The sequence below is a fragment of the Notamacropus eugenii genome, chromosome 1 (genome assembly GCF_028372415.1).
Source record: "Notamacropus eugenii isolate mMacEug1 chromosome 1, mMacEug1.pri_v2, whole genome shotgun sequence".
Lineage (NCBI taxonomy): Eukaryota > Metazoa > Chordata > Mammalia > Diprotodontia > Macropodidae > Notamacropus > Notamacropus eugenii.
Genome location: NC_092872.1, coordinates 846,520 through 869,202, shown reverse-complemented (window position 1 = coordinate 869,202; position 22,683 = coordinate 846,520). Strand labels below are relative to the sequence as shown.

General features: G+C 37.8%; 1 protein-coding gene across 3 annotated transcripts in view; it reads left to right on the top strand.

The window, feature by feature from the left end:
- CCM2 (CCM2 scaffold protein) overlaps window positions 1-22,683 on the top strand; it is a 201,450-nt gene that overhangs the window by 7,731 nt on the left and 171,036 nt on the right. Inside the window, exon 2 of one of the 3 annotated variants that reach the window (XM_072649483.1) lies at window positions 3,303-3,436. The exons of the other annotated variants lie outside the window; for them this stretch is intronic. Within the exon in view, the coding sequence (XP_072505584.1) occupies window positions 3,410-3,436 (27 nt within the window). The 5' untranslated portion in view covers window positions 3,303-3,409. The remainder of the gene's footprint in view (window positions 1-3,302; window positions 3,437-22,683) is intronic. 3 annotated transcript variants of the gene reach the window in all.

Here is a 22,683-nt window from a genome sequence, read left to right as displayed (position 1 = left end):
TAAAGTGATTGTTGACCCCTCAAAAGTTGCCTTTCATTCTAGAAAAGCTGATCAAAGAACCTGTGATAGTAGTCGATCCTGGATATGTCAGGGAGCTTGGTTTTTACAGTCATTTATTGTAGGTCACTTTTTACTGATGAATAAAATATCCACTGTAATTTTTTGAGGAATAATTGAGTAGTCTTTATTCAATTCATTATGATTCACCCATGACATTGTTTTATATCCTGTATCAGCATCTTCTCATTGCTTATCATGCTTCCTGTGTGTTCTGTCAGGTATGTTTGGGGACTCAGTCATTTTTTAACGAACTTATAACAAAACATAAATATGAAGGTAAATTTGCTGCCAAATATTCATAATGTATCCCCCATCAGAAGGACTGGAGAGTGTATTAAGAGACCTGCATTCCTGTTCTGGTTCTGCCACAGTGTAATTATATAACTCAGAGTGAATCACTTTACCTTGCTAGGCCCCAGTTTGTTCATCTGCTAAATGAGGGACTGGATTAAGTAATTAGTAGGATTTATCCCAGCTTTGAAATGAAATATTCTGGAAAAAAGTCTTGGGACTCTAGAAATGCAATTTTCTTTTAGAATTTTAAAAATCTGTTTACTTTTTGGTGCAGTATAAACTCTTTAGAAATATCATTTCTCTCTGATGAAATAGAGAGAAACTTAAAAGCCAGACTAAAAAAATGGATATGCAATATAACTAGCACTTCATTTCATGTTTTCTTATGGAGATTGAATACAAAGATGCCCTAGGTGACTCCAGTAGAATTTTTTTTTAATTTTAGATAGATAAGTTACTTTAGACAAGTGTAGGTAGATTGCTACAATATTTATTTCAGTTAAATGAATACTAAGTTCCCACCCTGTACAGTCATAAGTGTTAAGGTTCAAAGGCAAAACAGGAATATCTCTGCCTTCTGAGGAGCTTCCCTTCTCCTGCAGTAGCTTATCAAGAAAAGTTTGGAAGAGATTCTTTGTTAAAAATGAACTGCTTACATAAGAATTTCAATTTCTTTAGACTAGAAGCTGACTAGACCTTTTAAATCTTTTTAAAATTATTTTTTATAATATGAAAATAGTTCATTTTTTGTCCGTGTATTCCCAGCACCTACTGCAGTGTCTGGCACACAGTAATAAATGCTTATCAATTTATTAACCAAGGAAAACACTTAATCCAAGATAAGGTACCCAAAAAAGTATTACCATAATATTGCATTAGCTTTTGGGTATCTGGAGTTTATTAAATTTCAAGATCTGAGAAAGAAAAATCATGGTGTCCAAGGGAAAAAAAAAGAAGATTTAGAATTGGAAAGAACCTTAGATATTATATGGTCCAAGCCCACGTTTTCTTACAGGTGAGGAAACTGAGACATAGAGAGGTTAAATGACTTATCCAAAATTACGTAGATAGCAAGTAGCGTATCTAAAAGGTGAGCCAGTGACTCCAGATTTCTTTTACCACTCTGGTTCTTTTGGCTCAATATGAAGAAAAAAACTCTTGACTGCCCTTGGAGGCAGTGAGAATCCTGTCACCAGATGTATTCGTGACCCTCTATCAGGGAGGCTGGAGTAAGGGATTAGATGAGATAATTCCTATTTCTATCAGACATGAATGTTTGCTTAAGTGTTTTTCTTCCAACAAAACTGTGATAAGTTGGACAAGTCTTTATTTCAAAGAGGGGAAAACTGAAGGTTTGGAGGTGAAGTGAAATGGGTTGCCTGTAGTCAGAATGTAAGAGTCAAAAGTTAGACCCTGGTCTCTTGACTCTAAGATACAAACTCTTTTTGATTCTTCTATTATCTCATCCCTCCTTCCACCTTTCCCTCTGCCCCAAGCATCTGGCCATTTTGAGAGCCCCAGTGGAGTGTCGAGGCCATCTTTCTTACCCTTCTCATTCATTCTACACTAGCGGCTTTCTTAATGCCAGTTCCTGAGCATAGGTGAGCCTTAGAAAAAGTCGGTAACTTATTCATGCCCACCATGCATCTCTCTCTCTTGCCTTTTTGGTCACCCACTGTTTCTATTCTCCAGAGATGATGGTGTTCCAATATTCACATCAGGCAAGTTTTCCATGAAGAACAGTTGTATTTAAAACATGAGTCATCAGTTTAGGTCCTGAAGAACACAGAGTGAAATACTTCCTTGTTCTCAGTAGAGCTTGGGTCTCCAGGTGGAAACTGTTTTATTAACTATCTAATGAGATCATTTTGTAGTTTGGCCTTGCTTAATTTTTTATTTGTCACAAGAGCGTGTTCAATCCAAGGTTGGGGAGAGGGGATGTTAGGAAAGAACAATGGTGTAAAAAACAAAAGATATCAATAAAATTTTCAGAAAAGATGAGTCTTTGTATTGGAGAGCACTTTGAAATTGTTAAAAGGATTACAAAATTCCCCAGATGTGGTCCAGTCTTCAGTTCTGGTTCCTGCTCATTATCTATTTGCATTGCCATTGTATGTCTTAACTCAATAGATCAGACATCTAATTGCATGTCATAAATTGGAATAGTTAGTTTTTCATCTTTTCAGTTTTTCTTGTATGGAATGTTAGACCAGTCTCATTAATTAATGATCATAAATGATCATGGGTTTGAGGGAGTTCCTGTAGGTAAATGTTCTGAAATTGGTGCTGTGGTCCCAGTTATTATTTGCCAATAACATTTGGAGGACTTCAGCAACTATAGGGAATCTCTTTTCCATTTGGATCTTGTATGATACACCTTTCATGCCTTTATGCCTTGGTTGATGTTAATGATGTCATCAAAGTTATTTCTGTGGTTGCATTTATCAAGGAATATCACATGACCTTAAACATGCGTATGAGAGACCACTTGTTGGAGGAGTGTTCTGAAAAGTGCATCCACTTTATCAAATTAAATGCTATTTTGCAGCCAATAAACACACATGCCTGAAACTTTTAGTCATTTGTGTGACTATAAAGATGTAGTCTGCAGAAGAGAATTATTTGTGAACGTCTACATAAGTATGCCCTTGATGTGTTTATACATTCTCAAAGATGAAAAGATAGGTATATTGATGTTTTCACTTGTCTCTTGGGTGTTTTTCCATTCTTTTTGTTATCTCCCCCACCCTGTGATCATGTAAAGATTCTTTGATGTAGTACTTTAAAGATTTTCACCTCTGTGCACTTCTCTAGTACGTATGCATAAGAATGAATTTTGTTGAACTTTTAAAAAAAAAGATGTATCATGAGGATGTGTGCAGCTCTGCAAAATGAGAATGTTTTGACACAGCTCTCTAATTTGTATAAACACATTGAAATTTTTCCAGGGCCTACTGTGTTTGGGATACTGCAAGCCTGTGGAGATAGCAGGAAGTACTTGACAGGATCGTTGTCCTCAGGAAGCTCACAATCTAGTTGAGGAAGTAGGACACATATGAAGAAAAGTAAATACTATTATAAGGTATTCTTTAGTAAATTATATGATTAGTAATAATATTGAAGGTCTTGATACCATTCTCTAAAGTTTGCAAAATGCTTGACAAATATCCCATTTGATCTCAACCTTATGAGGAAGGTGGTTTTATTGTTCATATTTTGCAGATGAGGAAAACTGGGGCTTAGAAAGATTAAGTGAGTTGTCCAGGGTGACATAACTAAACAAGTGTCTGAAATATGGGATTCAGACTGATCTATCAGACTGCAAGGCCTCTAAACACTGTACCACAGGGAATGGTACAGGAATTCAGAAGCAAGAGAGACCAATGATAGTTGAGGCAGTTTAAATGCCCCAAAGGGGTAATCTTACATTGAGGAAAAGGAAGACTAAAGAAGGGAATGGATGGAATAGAAAGACAATAGATGGTAGAGAAAGGATAGAACTATTCCAACATTTATCTTCCTTGCAAAAGAGAATAATCTTTTATGGCAAAGACAGGATAAGCATGACTCATGGGCATTTGGAGAAGCAGCCTAACACACTAGAGAGTCTGGAATTCAAGTCCCAACTCAGACATTCTGGCTTTATGACTCTTGGTAAGTCACGTAACTTCTCAGTTCCCCAAACAATTAAATTGCTGAGCAGTTGTTGATGTTAGATAGGTTCCCAGGGTGGGCAGTACCACTCCCCGGGGGGCACTGGTATGATCTAGGAGGGTGATAGGAGCCTTGGGTGCAATTAGAGGTGTTAAATAAAAATAAGGGGGTGGTGGAAGCATGAGGAAAGAAGAGAAGAAAATTTGAAAAACTGTTCATACATATTTCAGCTGTTGTATAACAGAGAGTGCCTACTATGTTCCAGGCACTGTGCTGAGTGCTTTACACTGATTACCTCATTGGATCCTTACAACCGCCCTGGGTGGTAGGGGCTACTGTTGTCCCCATTTTACAGATGAAAAAAGTGAGGCAGGCAGTTACTGATCATTGTTGTAAGGGTGGTTTTTTCAATTCTAATTGATCCTGGACCTGGAGTCCATGATACTTGTATTACATCATAATTGGTTTTCTATATATTATGTTTTATGGCTTTAAAAACCTTACTCTGTGTCCAGCAAGCTGGTGAACTGGGACCCTGCAGGTTGTTTCTGAGCCTCATTAGAGCTCCTGCAGTTTTTGGACCCCAGGAACACCCTGCTAGGAGCATGTCCAGTGCTTTGGGGCAAACTGCACCTTCCAGCAAAACAAGCTGACGGCATGGTGGTCTTTGGCAGAGAAGGACGAACATATACAACAGAGTTAAAGTTGTAGTGATTACATTATTTTCCAAATAAACACAAAATGCAAGTTATAACCAATCAATGGTCAAGTCCACCAGTAAGTGTTAACAATTAAGTATTGGCAGGCAGTCATGTCGTGCATTGTCGGGAAGTCCAGCATGCATTAGCAAGAATGTGAGTGTAATGACTTCTTTACAATACTATGCTTTGCAGTTGTGTCATCAAAATTTCAGTGCAGTGAAAAACCCACTAACTTACAATGAATTATTAAATTTAAGATGCGTCATTTTTTCCTTTTTTTATGTCTTTTTTTCAAAAAATATTTTAGTTTTTGAAATGATGCAAATTAAAAAAATAGTTAAAGTGCTAAAGAAAGTAGATTTCCAGGGGAGTGCTGAGTATTTTTTGTGTGTGTGTGCGGGGGTGGTAGACTAAATAAGTTCGGGAACCTCTGCCCTATGCCAAAGAAATTACAGATCCAAACAATAACCAAAAAAGAATAAGGGATTAAAATTTGAGATAAAGGAATAACAAGAGAACACCTGGCTGCTGTTTGAGTCACAAGGCTCAGGGTGCTGATAGAATTGATAAACAGTGATTGATAAGCCCCTCTATCATCTTAGATTCTGGAATAGGGTAGAGGTGTAGAAGAATTGGAGAAGGATAAATGTTTTGATTTTCAAAAAAAAAAAAAGTAGATTTTGTAAATTATCTAAACCAGTGATTTTCATGTTGATTCCTGGCATAGTCTCAGAACACATTAAAAGAACGGTTGTGAACATCTAGAAAAAAGAATCGTCAAGAGCCAGTTATGGCTTCCATCACAAAATGGGTCAAGCCAACCTGGAAGCAGGGAGACCCAGTTAGGAGGGTGCTACCATTATCCAGGTGAGAGGTGATAAGGACCTGAGCTAGCGTGGTGGCTTTGTGAATAGAGAAAAGGGGACAGCATGAGAGATACTGTGGAAGTAAAACTGACGACACTTGACAGCTGATTCAGTTTGGAAAGTGAGGGAGAAGTAAAAATAGAGAATGACTCCTAACCTGGAAACCTTAGTGATAGGAAGAATGGTGAATTGGATTGGAAGAGGTTGGGGTTTAGGGTGAAAGATACTGAGTTCAATTTCGAACATGTTGGTTTGAGATCTCCTAGAGACATGTAGGTAGAGGTATACAGCAAGCCGTTGGAGATATAGAACTAAGATCCCTTCCAGACTCCATTGGGGGGGGAAATAAGACATTTCTTATGACATATGTATAGTGAAGCAAAGCAAATTCCTTCAGTAACTCTATACAGAAAATAAATTATGCCTCATTCTTCACCCTAAATTCATTACCTCTCATGATTAACTGCTTTCGTTATTGGTCCTCTGGAATCATAAATGGTTATTGTAGTGGTCATAGTTCTTACAACTTTCAAAGTTGTTTGTTTTTACAGTGTTGTTATTGTATCAGCTGTTCTCTTCTGAGCATTTCATTCATCAGTTTTTAGAAGTTATCAATAGCTGTTCATTTTGATTATATTGATTTTATAGCATAAATTGTTCACTCTACATCAGTTCATGTATGTCTTTGAATGTCTTTTTGAAATCCTCTATTCATTTCATAGAGCGCAATAGTATTCCATCACATTCTGATACCACAACTTATTTACACTTTCCTCAGTTGATGCTTATAGAGGATCCACAATGTTATACTCACCTTTTCTCCCCACAGTAGGAGGCAAATTGTTGGAGGGCAGGGGCTGTCTTAGATTTGTGTTTGTATTCCCAGTACGTAGCACAGTGCCTGGCCTAGGGAAAGCACCTACTAAATGCTTTATTGATTTATTTTCTTTTTCCCTTTTACTTTGTTTATCTTTGAAAATGAAAATATCCTCTCCTTCAGTATACCACAGAAGTAGCTTTCTGGACTTACATTACTTTGATATTTGTAATTCCTTCAGGTTTTATAGATCTCAAAGATACCAGCAAAGCTTTGGTATGAATACCTGTAGTCTGTACATCTTGGTTTGATCACATGTGAATAATTTCTTTTCCCATAAGCTCCATAATATAGAACAGGCATTATATTCTTAGAGTCAGAAGACATAGTTGTATGATCTTGAGTAAGTTACATTCCTCCTTGAATCTCAATTTCCTCACTTGTAAAATGATAATAATAGTACTTATCCTAACTTTATAGAATTCTAGTGAAGGAAATGATTTATACACAAGTTATTATTATCAATCAGCAAACATTTATTTAGTATATACTATATTCCAGGCACTGTTCAAGGCTCTGAGGATACAAATTCAAACCAAATTAATTTGTACTCTCAAAGAGTTACTGGAGAAAGTGTGTGTGTGTGTGCGTGTGCGTGTGTGCGTGTGTGTGCGTGTGTGTGTGTGTGTGTGTGATATATAAAGAAAATAAATACAAGGGAGGGAGGACACTAGTAGTTTGGAGACATCAGGAAACACTTCATGTTGAAGCTTGGGTCATAAAGCTGCATTTTCAGAAAGAAGTGGCCTCAGCAAGGCAGAGATGAGGAGGGAATGCATTCAAGGCATGGAGGACAGCCAATGCAAAGGCACAGAGGTGGGAGGTATGCAGTTGTTGTGTGTGAGTAACAGTCAAGTTTGGCCAGATTGCTGAGTACTGTAGGGGGAATAATGTACCGTGAGAAGAGAAAGACAGGTCGGAGCTAAGTTTGTCAAGGACTTGAAAAATCTAAAGAGAGCTTATATTTTATCTTTTGTCCTAAAGCAATAGGGAGCCTTTGGAGTTTATTGAGTGGGAGTACCTTGGTCAGACTTGTGCTTTAGGAAAATCACTTTGTCTCCAGTGTGGAGGATGAATTAGAGAGGCAGGCAGATCATCTAGGAGATTGTTGGAACACTCCAGGTGAGAGGTGTTAAGGTCCAAAACCAAAGTAGCATATGCAGCTGTATGGTGCTAGTCCTGTTTCGTTCAAGAATACCATATAGCTGTGACTAGTAATCCTGTCCTTTCTGGAGAGATTACAAATTAACAAATCAATTTTTATTTTAAAAAATTGCCTCGGTCTGGAATATCATGGGAACTGGTGAAAAGAAATGCTAGGGAAGGTGGCCTAGTTCTACCAGATCTTAAATTGTATTACATAGCAGCAGTTATCAAAACCACTTGGTACTGGCTAAGAAACAGAAGGGTAGACCAGTGGAATAGGTTAGATACCCAAGACGCAGTAGTCAATGACTATAGCAATCTATTGTTTGGTAAACCCATGGACCCCAGCTTCTGGGAGAAGAACTCACTGTTCGACAAAAATTGTTGGGAAAACTGGATAACAGTGTGGTGGAAACTAGGCATAGACCAATGCCTGACACCGTACACAAGAACAAAGTCCAAATGGGTACATGATCTAGGTATAAAGACTGATACTATAAACAAATTAGCAGAGCAAGGAATAGTATATTTATCAGATTTATGGAGAAGGGAAGAATTTTTGACTAAACAAGAGATAGGAAACATTATGAAGTGCAAAAATGGATAATTTTGATTACATTAAATTGAAAAGTTTTTGCACAAACAAACCCAATGCAACCAAGATTAGGAGGGAAGCAGAAAACTGGGAAAGAATTTTTACAACTAGTGTCTGTGATAAAGACCGCATTTCTAAAATATGTAGAGAACTGAGTCAAATGTACAAGAACACAAGCCATTCCCCAACTGATAAATGGTCAAAGGATATGAACAGGCAATTTTCAAAGGAAGAAATTAAAGCTATCTATAGTCATATGAAAAAATGCTCTAAATCACTATTGATCAGAGAGATGCAAATCAAAACAACTCTGAGATACCACATCCCACCTATCAGATTGGCTAACATGACAAAACAGGATGATGATAAATGTTGGAGAAGATGTGGGAGAGCTGGAACACTATTGGTGGAGCTGTGAGCTGAGCCAGCCATTCTGGAGAGCAATTTGGAACTATGCCCAAAGGGCTACAAAAATGTGCATACCCTTTGACCAAGCAATATCACTTCTAGGACTGTATCCCTAAGAGATCATAAAAATGGGAAAGGGTTCCAAATGTATAAAAATATTTATAGCAGCATTCTTTGTGGTGGCCAAAAACTGTAAATCAAGGGGGGATGCCCCTCAATTGAAGAATGACTGAATAAATTGTGGTATCTGAATGTAATGGAATACTGTTGTGCTGTAAGAAATGATGAACAGGAAGACTTCAGAGAGGCCTGGAAGGACTTATGTGAACTGCTGCTGAGTGAAAGGAGCAGAACCAGGAGAACTTTATACACAGCAACAACCTCAGTGTGTAAGGATTTTTGCTGGTAGACTTAGAACTTCATTGCAATGCAAGGAATTAAAAAATTCCTAATGGTCTCTTCAGGCAAAATGCCTTCAACATCCAGAGAAAGAATTATGGAATTCAGTTGCAGAATGTAGCAGATCATTTTCTTTTGTATTATGTTTTGGTTTGTTTTGTGATTTCTGTCATTTGTTTTAATTCTTCTATGCAACATGACTAAGGTGAAAATGTATTTAATAGGAATGTATGTGTAGAACCTATATAAAATTGTATGCCGACTCGGGAAAGGAGGGGGAAAAGGTCTAAGTTATATGAAAGTGATTGTAGAACACTGAAAATAAATAAAATAATAATAAGTACAAAAAGAATCAGCCCAAGCATCACTTTCTGCAGATGAACTTCTTGGTCCTCCTCGGAAGTCTTTCTCATTGTAATGTTAATGGGATATGAAGATCTTCCTGGTCCATTAATAGGTCTGTGTGACCTCCTTTGAGCTCAGGCCCGGCTCACAGCTGTGATACAGCCTAAGTCACATGAAGCCCATTGTGGGAGGAGCTTGCCCAACTGAAATAGAATGTTGGGAGGGAGGAATTTTGCCTAGGGGAACTTGTTTGTGGGGAGGCCTAACAGAAAGAATGCCTAAGATGTTGGCACTCTGGATTGGTGATGAGTACTTTGCTAAATCTTACCTCCTGATATCCTAATAGTGATGCTCTAAATAAATATTTTGGTTTTGCCTTTAAAAAAAAGAAACTGCCTCTTCTCACTCATTAATTTCTGAAATCACTGGTTCATCAATGATTTGGGAGCTCATTCCCAAAGCAAAAACCAGTGAAACTGGGTTATTGATTTCTTTCTTTTTAAAATGTTTTTATTGATGTCTTTTGTTTCTTATGTCAACATCTCCAGTATCCCCCTTCCTCCCAGAGACCCATTCCATATGACAGTATTTTTTAAATAGTATTTTTTAAAAAGGAAAAACATTAGGTCAGCTAATAGATACTTTGAAAAATTATCAAAACGTGCAATATTAAACAAATGTGGACCTCCCACCTCTCTGAAGGGTAGATACCTTCTGTTGTCTTGCTTGTTCTTTATAATTTTGTTATTTTTGGTTTTGATTTTTTTGTGTATGGCTGTTCCATTTACATTTCTGTGGTTATTATGTATATTTTCTTGATCCTGCTTCATTCTGCATGAATTCTTGTAGATCTTTCCATATTTCTATGTATTCATCACATATATAATTTCTTATAGCACAGTAATATTCCACTACATACAGTTTGTTTAGTCATTCCTCAGTTGATGGGCAGCTATTGTTTCTAATTCTTTGCTATCATAGAAAGTGCTACTATGAATATTTGATGTATGTGGGGATTTTCTCATTGATATCGTTTTTGGGGCATAAGCCTAGTAATGGAGTCTCTGTTTCAAAGACTTTATTACTTTGCATAATTCCAATTTACTTTCCAAAAAGTTGTACCACTTCTCAGCTCCATCAACAGTCTATTAGTTTGCCTGTTTTCCTACAACCCTATCAACATTGACCATTGCTATTTTTTGTAATCTTTGCTAATTTCTGGGGTGTAAAGTGAAACCTCAGGGTTGTTTTGATTTTGAAGCCTTCTTCCATGTGGTTGTGAATACTTTGCATTTGCTTTGACTACTTTTTTTTTCTGTAGAGTGGCTATTAGTCTTAGATTTATTAATACCAAATCTTTATCAGAGAAAGTTAACATAAAGATTTTTTTCCGCTTCGACCATTTCCCATCTTATCCTAGATTCATTAATGTTGTCTGTGCAGAAGTTTCCTGTAATCAGTTATCTATAATTGCCTTTTTCTCATTTGATTAAGAATACATCTCCTACCTGTAGGTATAAGAGGTATATTTAATCCACTTCTCTTCTAATTTTTTAATAGTATGATTTTTAATATTAAGGTCACATATCCATTAAGAATCTGTTGTTGAATATAGTGTAAGTTGTTAGTCTAAGCCTAATTTCTGTCATACTGTTTTCTAGTTTTCTTAACATGTAATCAAATAAATTTAATCAAATTCCCAATATTCAATCAAATAGTTTATTCCTAGGTAATTTGTTTTCCACTTTATTGAACACTAAGTTAATGAGTTTTATTGTTTCTGAGAGTCCTTGGTCTAGTGTTTCATCGATCTATCTCTGTTTTTTAACCAGTACCAGACAGTTTTGATGACTACTGCTTTGTAATATAGTTTTAAACTTGGAAATACCATTCCCCTTACTCTTTATTTCTTTTCATCATTTCCTTTGATATTCTAGATCTTTTATTTTTCCAAATAAATTTTGTTGTTATTTTATCAGGTCCTATAAAGTATCTCCTTTGTAATTTGATTGTTATAGCATTAAAAGTATAAATTAACTTTGGTAGTATTGTCATTTTTGTTGTATTGGCACAGCCTAATCATGAGCACTGAGAATTCCTGCCGCACTTTAAATTGTTCTTTATTTCTTTAAGGAGCACTTTATAATTGAATCTATATAGATCAGCCTCAGAAATTTTGAACACTTTGTAGTTATTTGGAATGGGATTTCCCTTCCTATTTTTTACTTCTTGGATTTTGCTCTTATGTAGAAATGCAGTTGCTTTCTGAGGATTTATTTTGTAGCCTACAGCTTTCCTGAAGCTTTTTAATGTCTCATTGTCTTTGCTGATTCCTTAGGGTTTTTTAAAGTATATTGCCATATCATCAGCAAATAGATATTGTTTCATTTCCTCTTTGTCTCTGTTCTTTTAATTTCTTTCTTTCGTCTTTTTGCTGATGGATTTGGAAATGAAGATGCAGTAAAAAGAAATTAAAATATTCAAAAATAAAAAGTGTTTAAAAAGAAGTATCATTTTATTAGTAAAGCTCTTAGCACAGTGCCTCACACATACTAGGTGTTATGTAAATATTAGCTATTATTATTGATTATAAAACAACAGACAAGATTTTCAAAAACAAGATTCTTCAAATGTTGGCGTCCTGTAGGGCCTTTTCCTCACTTGATGGGACCTCTAATCTTTCAGTCAGTAACATATGTAGTTACACTATTAGCTGTGGGTTAGATGATTGTGGTTGGATTTGCCTAAAATATAACTTAAGCAGTTTGAGAGCAGCAGGAAGATAAGCAGAAAAGGTGACCTTTTGGATTTTAAAATTTTTAAATCCCCATAGTTCCTTTCCTTCCCCTCCCTTCTTTACCAGAAAGAGGGAAGTGCGTTTCATCATCTGTTTTCCAGGACCAGTAGTTTGGATTCCTTATAGTGTTCTTGTTTACATTACATTCATCATGTATGTTGTTCTTGTGGTTTTCTGCTTACTTTACTTTCTATCAGTGAATTCTCCTCTGTTTCTGAGTCTCTCATTTGTTGTTTCCTATAGCACAATAACATTTCACATACTAGTTTGTTTTGTCATTCCCCAACTGATGATTGGCCACGTGGTTTTCAGTCTTTTGCTATGCAAATAACACTTCTGTGAATATTTTGCTTTGAGTTCTTTGGTGTGTTTGCCCAGTAGTGGGATTATTAGGTCTAAGGACATGAACAGTTTATTGACTTTATCTGTAGCCACTCCAGCCTTTACTGTCTCTGAGGTAGCTTGTTTTTAATCCTAGTACCTTTCACAAAGCTTTCTAAAATCTTAATGCTCACAGAGAAGAAAGAAGCCAGCTAACTTCTGGAAAGATAGTGTGCTCTACCTGCCTCTTGGCTTCTGGAACATGATGTTCTCTGGCTGGAGTTATGTTCCATTGTTCTACTCTCTGTTGGTCATCAGTCAGGAATTTCTTGTTTTTTTTCTTCCTTTTTTTTTTTCCTAAGAAGCAGTGGTAACTTCAGGATTCTTGCCTATGAGTGAGTGGAGAGATATATTTTGACTTTTTTTTTTTTAATTAAATTTATTTATTTAACTTTTAACATTCATTTTCACAAAATTTTGGGTTACAAATTTTCTCCCCTTTTATTCCCCCCCCCCCCCCCCCAAACATCAAGCATTCTAATTGTCCCTATGACCAATTTGCTCTCTCTTCTATCATCCCTCTCAGCCCTTGTCTCCATCTTCTCTTTTGTCCTGTAGGGCCAGATAGCTTTCTATACCCCTTTACCTGTATTTCTTATTTCCTAGTGGCAAGAACATTACTCGACAGTTGATCCTAACACTTTGAGTTCCAACTTCTTTACCTCCCTCCCTCTCCACCCCTTCCCTTTGGAAGGCAAGCAATTCAATATAGGCCAAATCTGTGTAGTTTTGCAAATGACTTCCATAGTAGTTGTGTTGTATAGGACTAACTATATTTCCCTCCATCCTACCCTGTCCCCCATTACTTCTATTCTCTTTTGATCCTATCCCTCCCCATGAGTGTCGACCTCAAATTGCACTCTCCTCCCCATGCCCTCCCTTCTATCATCCCCCCCACCCTGCTTGTCCCCTTATCCCCCACTTTCCTGTATTGTGAGATAGGTTTTCCTACCAAAATGAGTGTGCATTTTATTCTTTCCTTTAGTGGAATGTGATGAGAGTAGACTTCATGTTTTTCTCTCACCTCCCCTCTTTATCCCTCCACTAATGAGTCTTTTGCTTGCCTCTTTTATGAGAGATAATTTGCCCCATTCAATTTCTCCCTTTCTCCTCCCAATATATTTCTCTCTCACTGCTTGATTTCATTTTTTTTTTTAAGATATGATCCCATCCTCTTCAATTCACTCTGTGCACTCTGTCTCTATGTGTGTGCGCGTGTGCATGTGCGTGTGTGTGTGTGTAATCCCACCCATTACCCAGATACTGAAATGTTTCAAGAGTTACAAATATTGTCTTTCCATGTAGGAATGTAAACAGTTCAACTTTAGTAAGTCCCTTATGACTTCTCCTTGCTGTTCACCTTTTCATGGTTCTCTTCATTCTTGTGTTTAAAAGTCAAATTTTCTTTTCAGCTCTGGTCTTTTCATCAAGAATGCTTGAAAGTCCTCTATTTCATTGAAAGACCAATTTTTCCCCTGAAGTATTATACTCAGTTTTGCTGGGTAGGTGATTCTTGGTTTTAGTCCTAGTTCCTTTGACTTCTGGAATATCCTATTCCATGCCCTTCGATCCCTTAATGTAGAGGCTGCTAGATCTTGTGTTATCCTGATTGTATTTCCACAATACTTGAATTGTTTCTTTCTAGCTGCTTGCAATATTTTCTCCTTGACCTGGGAACTCTGGAATTTGGCCACAATGTTCCTAGGAGTTTCTCTTTTTGGATCTCTTTCATGCGGTGTTCTGTGGATTCCTTGAATATTTATTTTGCCCTCTGGTTCTAGAATATCAGGGCAGTTTTCCTTGATAATTTCATGAAAGATGATGTCTAGGCTCTTCTTTTGATCATGGCTTTCAGGTAGTCCCTTAATTTTTAAATTGTCTCTCCTGGATCTATTCTCCAGGTCAGTTGTTTTTCCAATGAGATATTTCACATTATCTTCCATTTTTCCATTCTTCTTGCTTTGTTCTGTGATTTCTTGCTTTCTCATAAAGTCCTTAGCCTCCATCTGTTCCATTTTAATTTTGAAAGAACTATTTTCTTCAGTGAGCTTTTGAATCTCCTTTTCCATTTGGCTAATTCTGCTTTTGAAAGCATTCTTCTCCTCATTGGCTTTTTGAACCTCTTTTGCCAGTTGAGTTAGCCTATTTTTCAAGGTGTTATTTTCTTCAGCATTTTTTTGGGTCTCCTTCAGCAAAGTGTTGACCTGCTTTTCATGCTTTTCTTGCATCTCTCTCATTTCTCTTCCCAGCTTTTCCTCCACCTCTCTAACTTGATTTTCAAAATCCTTTTTGAGCTCTTCCATGGCCTGAGCCCATTGGGTGGGCTGGGACACAGAAGCCTTGATTTCTGTGTCTTTGCCTGATGGTAAGCATTGTTCTTCCTCATCAGAAAGGAAGGGAGGAAATGCCTGTTCACCAAGAAAGTAACCTTCTATAGTCTTATTTCTTTTCCCTTTTCTGGGCATTTTCCCAGCCAGTGACTTGACCTCTGAATATTCTCCTCACACCCACCTCGCCTCCTGATCCTCCCAGCCAGCGTTTGGGGTCTGACATTCAAATGCTGCTTCCCAGCCTCAGGGCTTTCAGCAGGGGCAGGGCTGCTATTCAGTGTGAGATTAAGTTCAGGTGCTCAGGTGGGGGCAAGGTCGCCTCTCAGGCTCAGTTCCCTCAGGGGGTTTATGCACAGACCTTCCACAATGGATTCAGGCTCCTGCCCCCTTGGGGAGCCCCGGTCTGCAGCCGCCTCTCAGCTTCTACCTCCCGGGGGGGGGGGGGCCTGAGTTATGGGGGCACCCCACTCCCCTCTCGACCTGCCAAAGAGACTCTCTCACCGACCCCCCGTCACCTGTGGGTGGAGGGATCCGCGTGGCCGCTGGAGATCCCGTCCCTGAAGCCGGCTCGGATCTTTTCCTCTTGGTCCCGCAGCTGCGGCAGGGCTGCACTCAGCTCCCAGTCCCGGCGCCCAGTGCGCAGCGCGAAGGACCCCCCGCGAGAGGTTTGCAGGTCTCTCCGGAATAGAAATCTCCCTCGCTCCAATGTTCTGTGGCCTCTGGGTGCAGAATTCGCCGTGAGTTACTTCTCTGTAGCCGTTCTATGGGTTGTGGGTTCAGAGCTACGTGTATGTGCGTCTTTCTACTCCGCCATCTTGGCTCCGCCCCCTATTTTGACTTTTACAGGCAAAATAAAAACAATACAAAAGGTACAGTGTTAGTTATGACACTCTCAGGAGTCTTACAGGAGTGTGGTGACAGAGTATCACAGATCAACCATAGCAGTCACAACAGGGTATAATGCCATTTCTTTCATGATGATTTTCAGCTTGCCCTACTGAGTATCCTCAAGACTTCTGCAAGCTTGGTTTCAGAATATTTAATAGAAGTGTAACTTGCACTTGAAAATTTTCCTAATTCCTGATTCATGTTGACATACCTGGCTCTTTGAAAAATATGTGTTTCTTTAGAAATGGTCAGGTCACTGAGAGGAAATCTTGATAAGTAGCCAGAGCCAGCTGAGGAAAATCTGAAGATCTGAACTGAATTCTAGGGCAGTGCTGGCTGGGAGCCTCTGTCATTGAGGGGTTGGGATGTACTTTTATTTTTTTCTTCTGATTATTTATTTATATTTTTTATCCTCTGATCACTTATCACATCCAATATAGCTCTCCTAACCCATAATACCCTCCCATTAAAAAAAAAAAACAAAACAACCTACCATTTTAAATAATGATTTGATATAACAGTGAATGACAAGAGTATGTCCTATTTTACACTCAATAGTTAGGGTTACATTTGAAACAACAAGTATGTGTAGTTTGACTGCAGGTTACCTTAAATAATTGTTTGCAGCTTACCAGTGAATTGAGAACTTTACATGGTTGTTCTCCAACCTGAATTGTGCTCATAATCATCGTCCACTCATTTTTTCCGTCGCATCTGACTCTTTGTGATCCCATTGAGGTTTTCCTGGCGAAGAGTCTGAAGTGGTTTGCCATTTCCTTCTCCAGCTAATTTTACAGATGAGGAAACTGAAGAAATGGGGTTTTAAGTGACTTGCCCAGGGTTTCACAGCTAATAAGTGTCTGAGGCAGATTTGAACTCAGGAAGGTGAATCTTCCTGACTTGAGGCCCAGTGCTCTTACTCACTGTGCCACCTAGCTTAATTACCTGGAAGGTATATATTTCAATCATTTTGTGAACTCAGAGAAATCCATGAATCAAAATTTTAACTTGGATATATTTTCATTTTATTTCATTTTCATTTCAATTTCAGTTTGTCAAAACATTTCTAATATGTTTCCTGCTCTTAATCTGTTAGCATATTAAGTTTTAATGTCCTTAGGGTCATTATTTGTGAGAAGGCAAGAATGCATTGCTCATTGTATCTGGCAGTGTCCATAAATCATGTGGGAAATGAAAATTTCTTAATTCATGTGGGAAAAATTTCCTTTACAAATAAGGAAAAAAATTTCTCTTTAGAATATTCATGCTAAGTCACCATCAGGTTTTCCAATTTATGCTATGAATGGAACACTGCCCTTGCACTAGAGAGATATAAAAGAGGCATCAGATATGCTCCTGAACTTAAGTAGTTCATCCTCTATTGGAAAGACGAGACTAGTACCCAGGAAAAAATTAGGTAAGAATACAAGACAGTTTTTTTTTTTAATGGTGAATGGTGTGGTGGAAAATGTAATAGGAATCCAAATAAGGTAGAGCTGTGGAAGTTGGAGAGTACTTCATGGAGGAGCTGAGACCTAAAATAAAAAGATCTAAGAGTTTGCAAGTACTTTAAAGGTCTAACGTTCCACCTCATTCTAACTCAATGTAATTTGTCAATGCCTCTCTAAAAGTGTGCCTTTCAAACTCAATACAGTGCTGTTTTGATGAGTAAAGAGCACATTCTCCTAATATAGCCTGAATGCATTAGCTTTTTGGCAATCATAACACACTTTCCACTTATATTGAGCTTTTAGTTGAGTGGGTGAACTGCTAAATCAAGTCTTCACCTTCCTTGATTTCTTTTCTTGATATGTGAGTGCAAGGCTTTACCTTTATTGCTGTTAAATCTCATTAGACCTTAATTTCAGGCTTTCCAGATTTTTATGAATCTTGAGTTTATTAGTAAGAATATTAGCTATTTCTTCCAATTTAACATCATCCACAGATTTTAATAAGCTTGCCTTCTGTGTGTTGTATATCGTCACAAAAGTCACTGAAGAAAAATTTTGAACAGGATGGGACTAAGCATAGCTCATACAATGTACCAATTAGGAATTAGAGGTTTTCTTAATTAACATTCCTTGTGTCTAATTGTTCAGTCAGCAGTGAAACATACTAATGACACTACCATTTAATTCATACTTCTTCATCTTGTCAATGAGGATCTTATAAGAAATTTTTATCAAATACTTTAGTAAAATTCATATAGATTATGTTTGAGAAGCAATCTACCAATTTAATAGGAAGAAAACACATATCTACATATTTTAGGTTTACAAAGCATTCTCTTTACAATAATCCTGTTACAGGCACAGGTATTATTCTCAGTTTACAATAACTACAGTGAACCTCAGAGACTTTATATTACTTGCTTAAGGTCACACAGCTAATAGAACTGGGATTTGAACTTGGATCTTCTGATTCAGACTATTCTTATCATTACATCATGCTACCTCTATCAGAAACTGAAATGGGGTTAAACTTTCGTTACTTGTTTTTAGTGAACCCATATCGTCTCTTTGTTGTCATTGCCTCCTTTTCTAAGTGCTTATAATAATTTGTTTAATCTTTTCTAGAATTTTCCTCTTAGAACTCTATCCTATTCTTTCTACTTTGAAAATAATTCTTTTTCCTAAAGAAACAAAAACAAAGTGGGAGTTAATTTGCTGCTTTTTGTATTTTAACACCGTACTGTCTGCCATAAGCAGTTGGGTCTGGCTCTTCAGTGTGTTCCTATGGCTCCAGATTTTTGGGGTATGCGCCCTTTCTACCTTCTCTAATTATCCTTTTAAAATTTAAGTTCAAGTTCATCAGAGCACTCTTTATGACCACATTGGTTTTATCAGATACTTTTTCCTCATTTCAATGAGGATTTTGTCCTCATTGGTTATTTGTTCAGTATTGTACTGTTAGAATTGCCTTTTCAGAATTTGTGGTTATGGGATCATACTGTTTTCTGAAGTTCTCTAAATCACTTTCCTAGATAGTACATGTCCAACTATGTCAAGGTTTCTGTTTTCGTCTTAAAATTCTATAATGATATAATCACTTTCTCCTAACTTTACTCTCAACCTTTATTAACTTCTAACTTTACTCTTACCTAATTTTTTTGTGGTTAGAATTAAATTCTAGATTTTCTATCCATTCTACTTCCACCATCTTCGCCTGAGGGATGAAATTGTTATTGAGGAAAATTAAAAAATGTGTCAGATTCTCTTCCAAAATTGAGCAGAATGCCATTTTCATTAGTTGTCTGGATATTTGAAATGTTAGCGTTGTCTGTATCAGAAAAGTATAATCCACATCCTTCACCTAGCTCGGATAGTTTGTAATAGACTCCCATAACAACCCTTGCATAGTCATTTCACGAAAGCCAAAGGAGGAGAGCATTTCAAAGAGGGACGTCTTAAGTAGCATTAAGTGGTATTGAGAGCTAATGGCTACATAGCAATGTTGGCTTTCAGGTGGTTGTATCAGCAAGCACCCTGACACCTCCAGGACAGCCTGCTACCACAGGTTCTTAGATCTGCTTTTCTAAAAGGAAAGCAACTTTAAGGGAGGGGGGATAGGAGGTGGGGGGGTATGTGTGCGGTGGCAGCAACAACAACAATAAAAGCAGAGAAATAAAGACCAACAACAGGGCTTCTGTCTGACCATAAGCAATACATATACATACATCACAGATCAACAGATAGATCCAACTGTGACCATTACATAGTTACCAGAGAGAGATGCACCAACATCTGGGGGCTCTTTAATGGCTACCTAGGTCATATCACATGAACCTTCTTCCAAAGAGTAACTCCAAAGCAAAACCTCACCTTGGAGTATATATATATATATATATACTTTTCAGAGCTGGAGGGCAATCATGCCTCATTAATAAACAAATTGTGTGGGCTTCCCCTAATCAAGTGTCTTTTAATGGGATTCACCTGAGGCCTATTAATGGGGGAATCTTTAACTTGCCTTACCTAGGTGATGGGCTAAAAGTCAGATTGCAGTGATATGAAGTGAGAACTGAGAAAATAGAAGTAGATGTGGATCAGCTGGAGGGAGGAGTTTAATGATGAAAGGACTGATTGTAGGTAGAGGATCAAGTGAAGATATTCTCAAGCTGGGAGGAGATACCTGTATATATTTTAAAAGAATACAGAATATCTGTGTGTGTATATATTTAAAAGGAATACAGAATGAAAGACTAAAGAAGCTGGATGGAGATGGATGGATGTGTGACTGTGATCACAGGAATAAGGAAGGGGTGACATTGAAGGGTGAGAAAGCATAGCTAGTTTTAGGGAAAAGGAAGGAATATTCTCCCCTCTAAGATTTGGGGACCAGGACAGGGGAATAGATATGAAGGATAGAAGTGTGTCTTCAGAATGAGGAATTGAGAAGAAGAAATTAATTCTCTGATCTTTTCAATAATTTCAAAAGACCTTTGCCTACCATGACATGCTAGCATGCCTAGCATTTACAGCTAGGTAAACAAAAATGAAGAAAGGATAAGGACTTGTTCAAGGTTACCAAGTACGTGAATGGTAAAACTGAAAACAACAGACATCTCCTATCCGTTGCCTCTCTGGCATAAATAGTATTGCACAGTTTGGTCCGTATGTATCCTTTTGGCTCAGTGGACAGACCAGCTGCTTCCAGATATTTTTTTAAAATACAGAATACAGAGGGAGCTATAAAATCTTTTGATATAAGCCTCTGTATTTTTGGCAGGAATGTAGGTCAGGAAGTGAAGAAAATTAACATGAGTATAGATGCCAAATTTATCTCAGCAGCCTGAACATGTGAGTTATGAAGGTAAAAACCTAGTCACTTTGCCTTTTATAAAGCAAGCTGCAGATGGTACATCCTCTTTCCACTCCTCCTCCGTCAAATGTTGACTCTGTCCCAGTACAGTAAAACTGGGAAGTGACACAGGTAATAGCAAGGGATTTTATTGGTTGGTTTGCTAATTTATATTACAAGGCCAAAACATTTCAGTATTTCAGGGATTGGTGATTTGATCATTGAAGGTGCTGCCTTTACCAGTGCTGATCTCAAGAAAGGCTAGTTTTTGAAAGGTATATGGCAGAAAGATTCATGGTCTCACAGCCAGCCTGTTGAGGAAACTTTCCAAACTGTTATCTTCAGAAAAGAGAGTCTGTCCCTCACGTTTTTGCCTGCTTGTTAGAACTTGTGCTTCCTTAATGGAGCCTACAGGAACCATGAGGTCACCCCTAGTCCATGAGGAAACCTTGAACTAAGATTTTAGTGGAGGCCAACCCAAAGTAATTGTAGCAATCTATAGATAATCCACCAAAAGTGATGTCAGTGGTTGTTTATTTACTCATCAAATTCATACGTAGGCTGAATTTGAGCATTCTGATAACTGTGTGGGGAGTTAAAAGGAGCATAAGACTTTGGTCCTGACTTCTAGTAACTTCTTCTCTAGTGGAGGAGATAGACATACACACAAGAAACTAGCATAAAGCTGTTTAGTGACATACTTTGCCTCATGTCATTAATTGGTTGGAGTAGTTTTACTCACATACACTGCATGATGACTACAGAATAGGTTATAGAGAGACTTTTATTGGTTGAATGAAGAGGAAACAAGCTAGAGGAATAACCTACTTCAGGACCAGTCTTCCTCGTATCATACTACCTGCAAGATGACTTCGATTCTGATGTTGCTACTTCTTTTTGACATTGAAACTAACAGATTGTTACTTCTGTAAGAGGTCATGGTGCTCCCCAACATTTTGTTTCCTAACTGGGTTCCTGCAGGAAATTTGGGAGTGGAAGATGTAGCAAATGGTCTGAGATGAGCTACATACAACTGCAGCCTAAATTAGTCAGAGGGGTGCTCTTGTACTGGGTTAATCATTGTTATCCATGTTGAAATCTGTTTGGGATTTTAAAATTTCAAATGGGTACTACCTTTTTTCCCCGCCTTAGGATCACAAAATCTTACTGATAACTAACTAGCTTGGGGTTGTAACAAGAAAAGTTTAGGAGCCATTGCACTAATCCTTTTTATAGGGCTTGAACACTGAAAGAAATGGTTACTCCCTCACAGCTGGCTTCCACATGGAAGTAGATCCCTGCCTTGTGCCCATGGGATTAAGCAGAAAACAATACCAACCTGACTCAAGCAAAATTGAACTCTACCAACATGAATCACTCTGGGTTTCTGTGTAAGGATTATGTTTCATGCTAACCAGGGATTGTAGCACAGACAAGAGGCCAATCTGTTTCAGTTTCCAACTCCGCCAGAAGAGTAGCATTCTGTTTGGACTCTGCCAAGTAATGTACCAAGCAGGGGAGGAAGTTTTAGCGCATAGTTTCAGGGAGACACTTTGTATTTTAATTTGTGGATTAGAAATCTGCGGCTAACTTTAGAACTAGCAGAACATGACGTGATTAAGATTAGCCAAAGGTGAAAACTGGAAAGCGTCTCTTGTGGCAAACTGTCTAGGAGTAATTGTATGTGGAAACATTGCTGGATGTACTTTTTATATGCTCTTTTGGATTGGCAAATGAACTTGTGCATTTGCCAGAGATCTTGTGCTTTTAAATCTGCTCCTAGGAATGTGTAGCCACAAATGACTTCATGGTGTTGAGTCAGGTGTGGAGGTTGGAAAAGACTAAGGAACCCAGAGAGAACAGAAGTGAAGCACTGGCTGGAGAGAATAGGGTTAGAAAAATTGAGGAAGAGGAGACAGATAGCTCCTTGAGAGCAAGAACTAGCTCATTTTTATATTTGCATGTTATTAGTGCCTGGCACATAAGCATTTAATAAATACTTGTTGATTGAGAACACTGAAGCAAGCAAGGGAAAGAGAAGAGTTCATTTTCCCTCTAGTCCAGTCCTGTTGATTCAGTTGACAATGATTTTTAGGCTCCCTGCACTCAAAAGAACTTACGGTTTAATAGGGAAAACAAGAC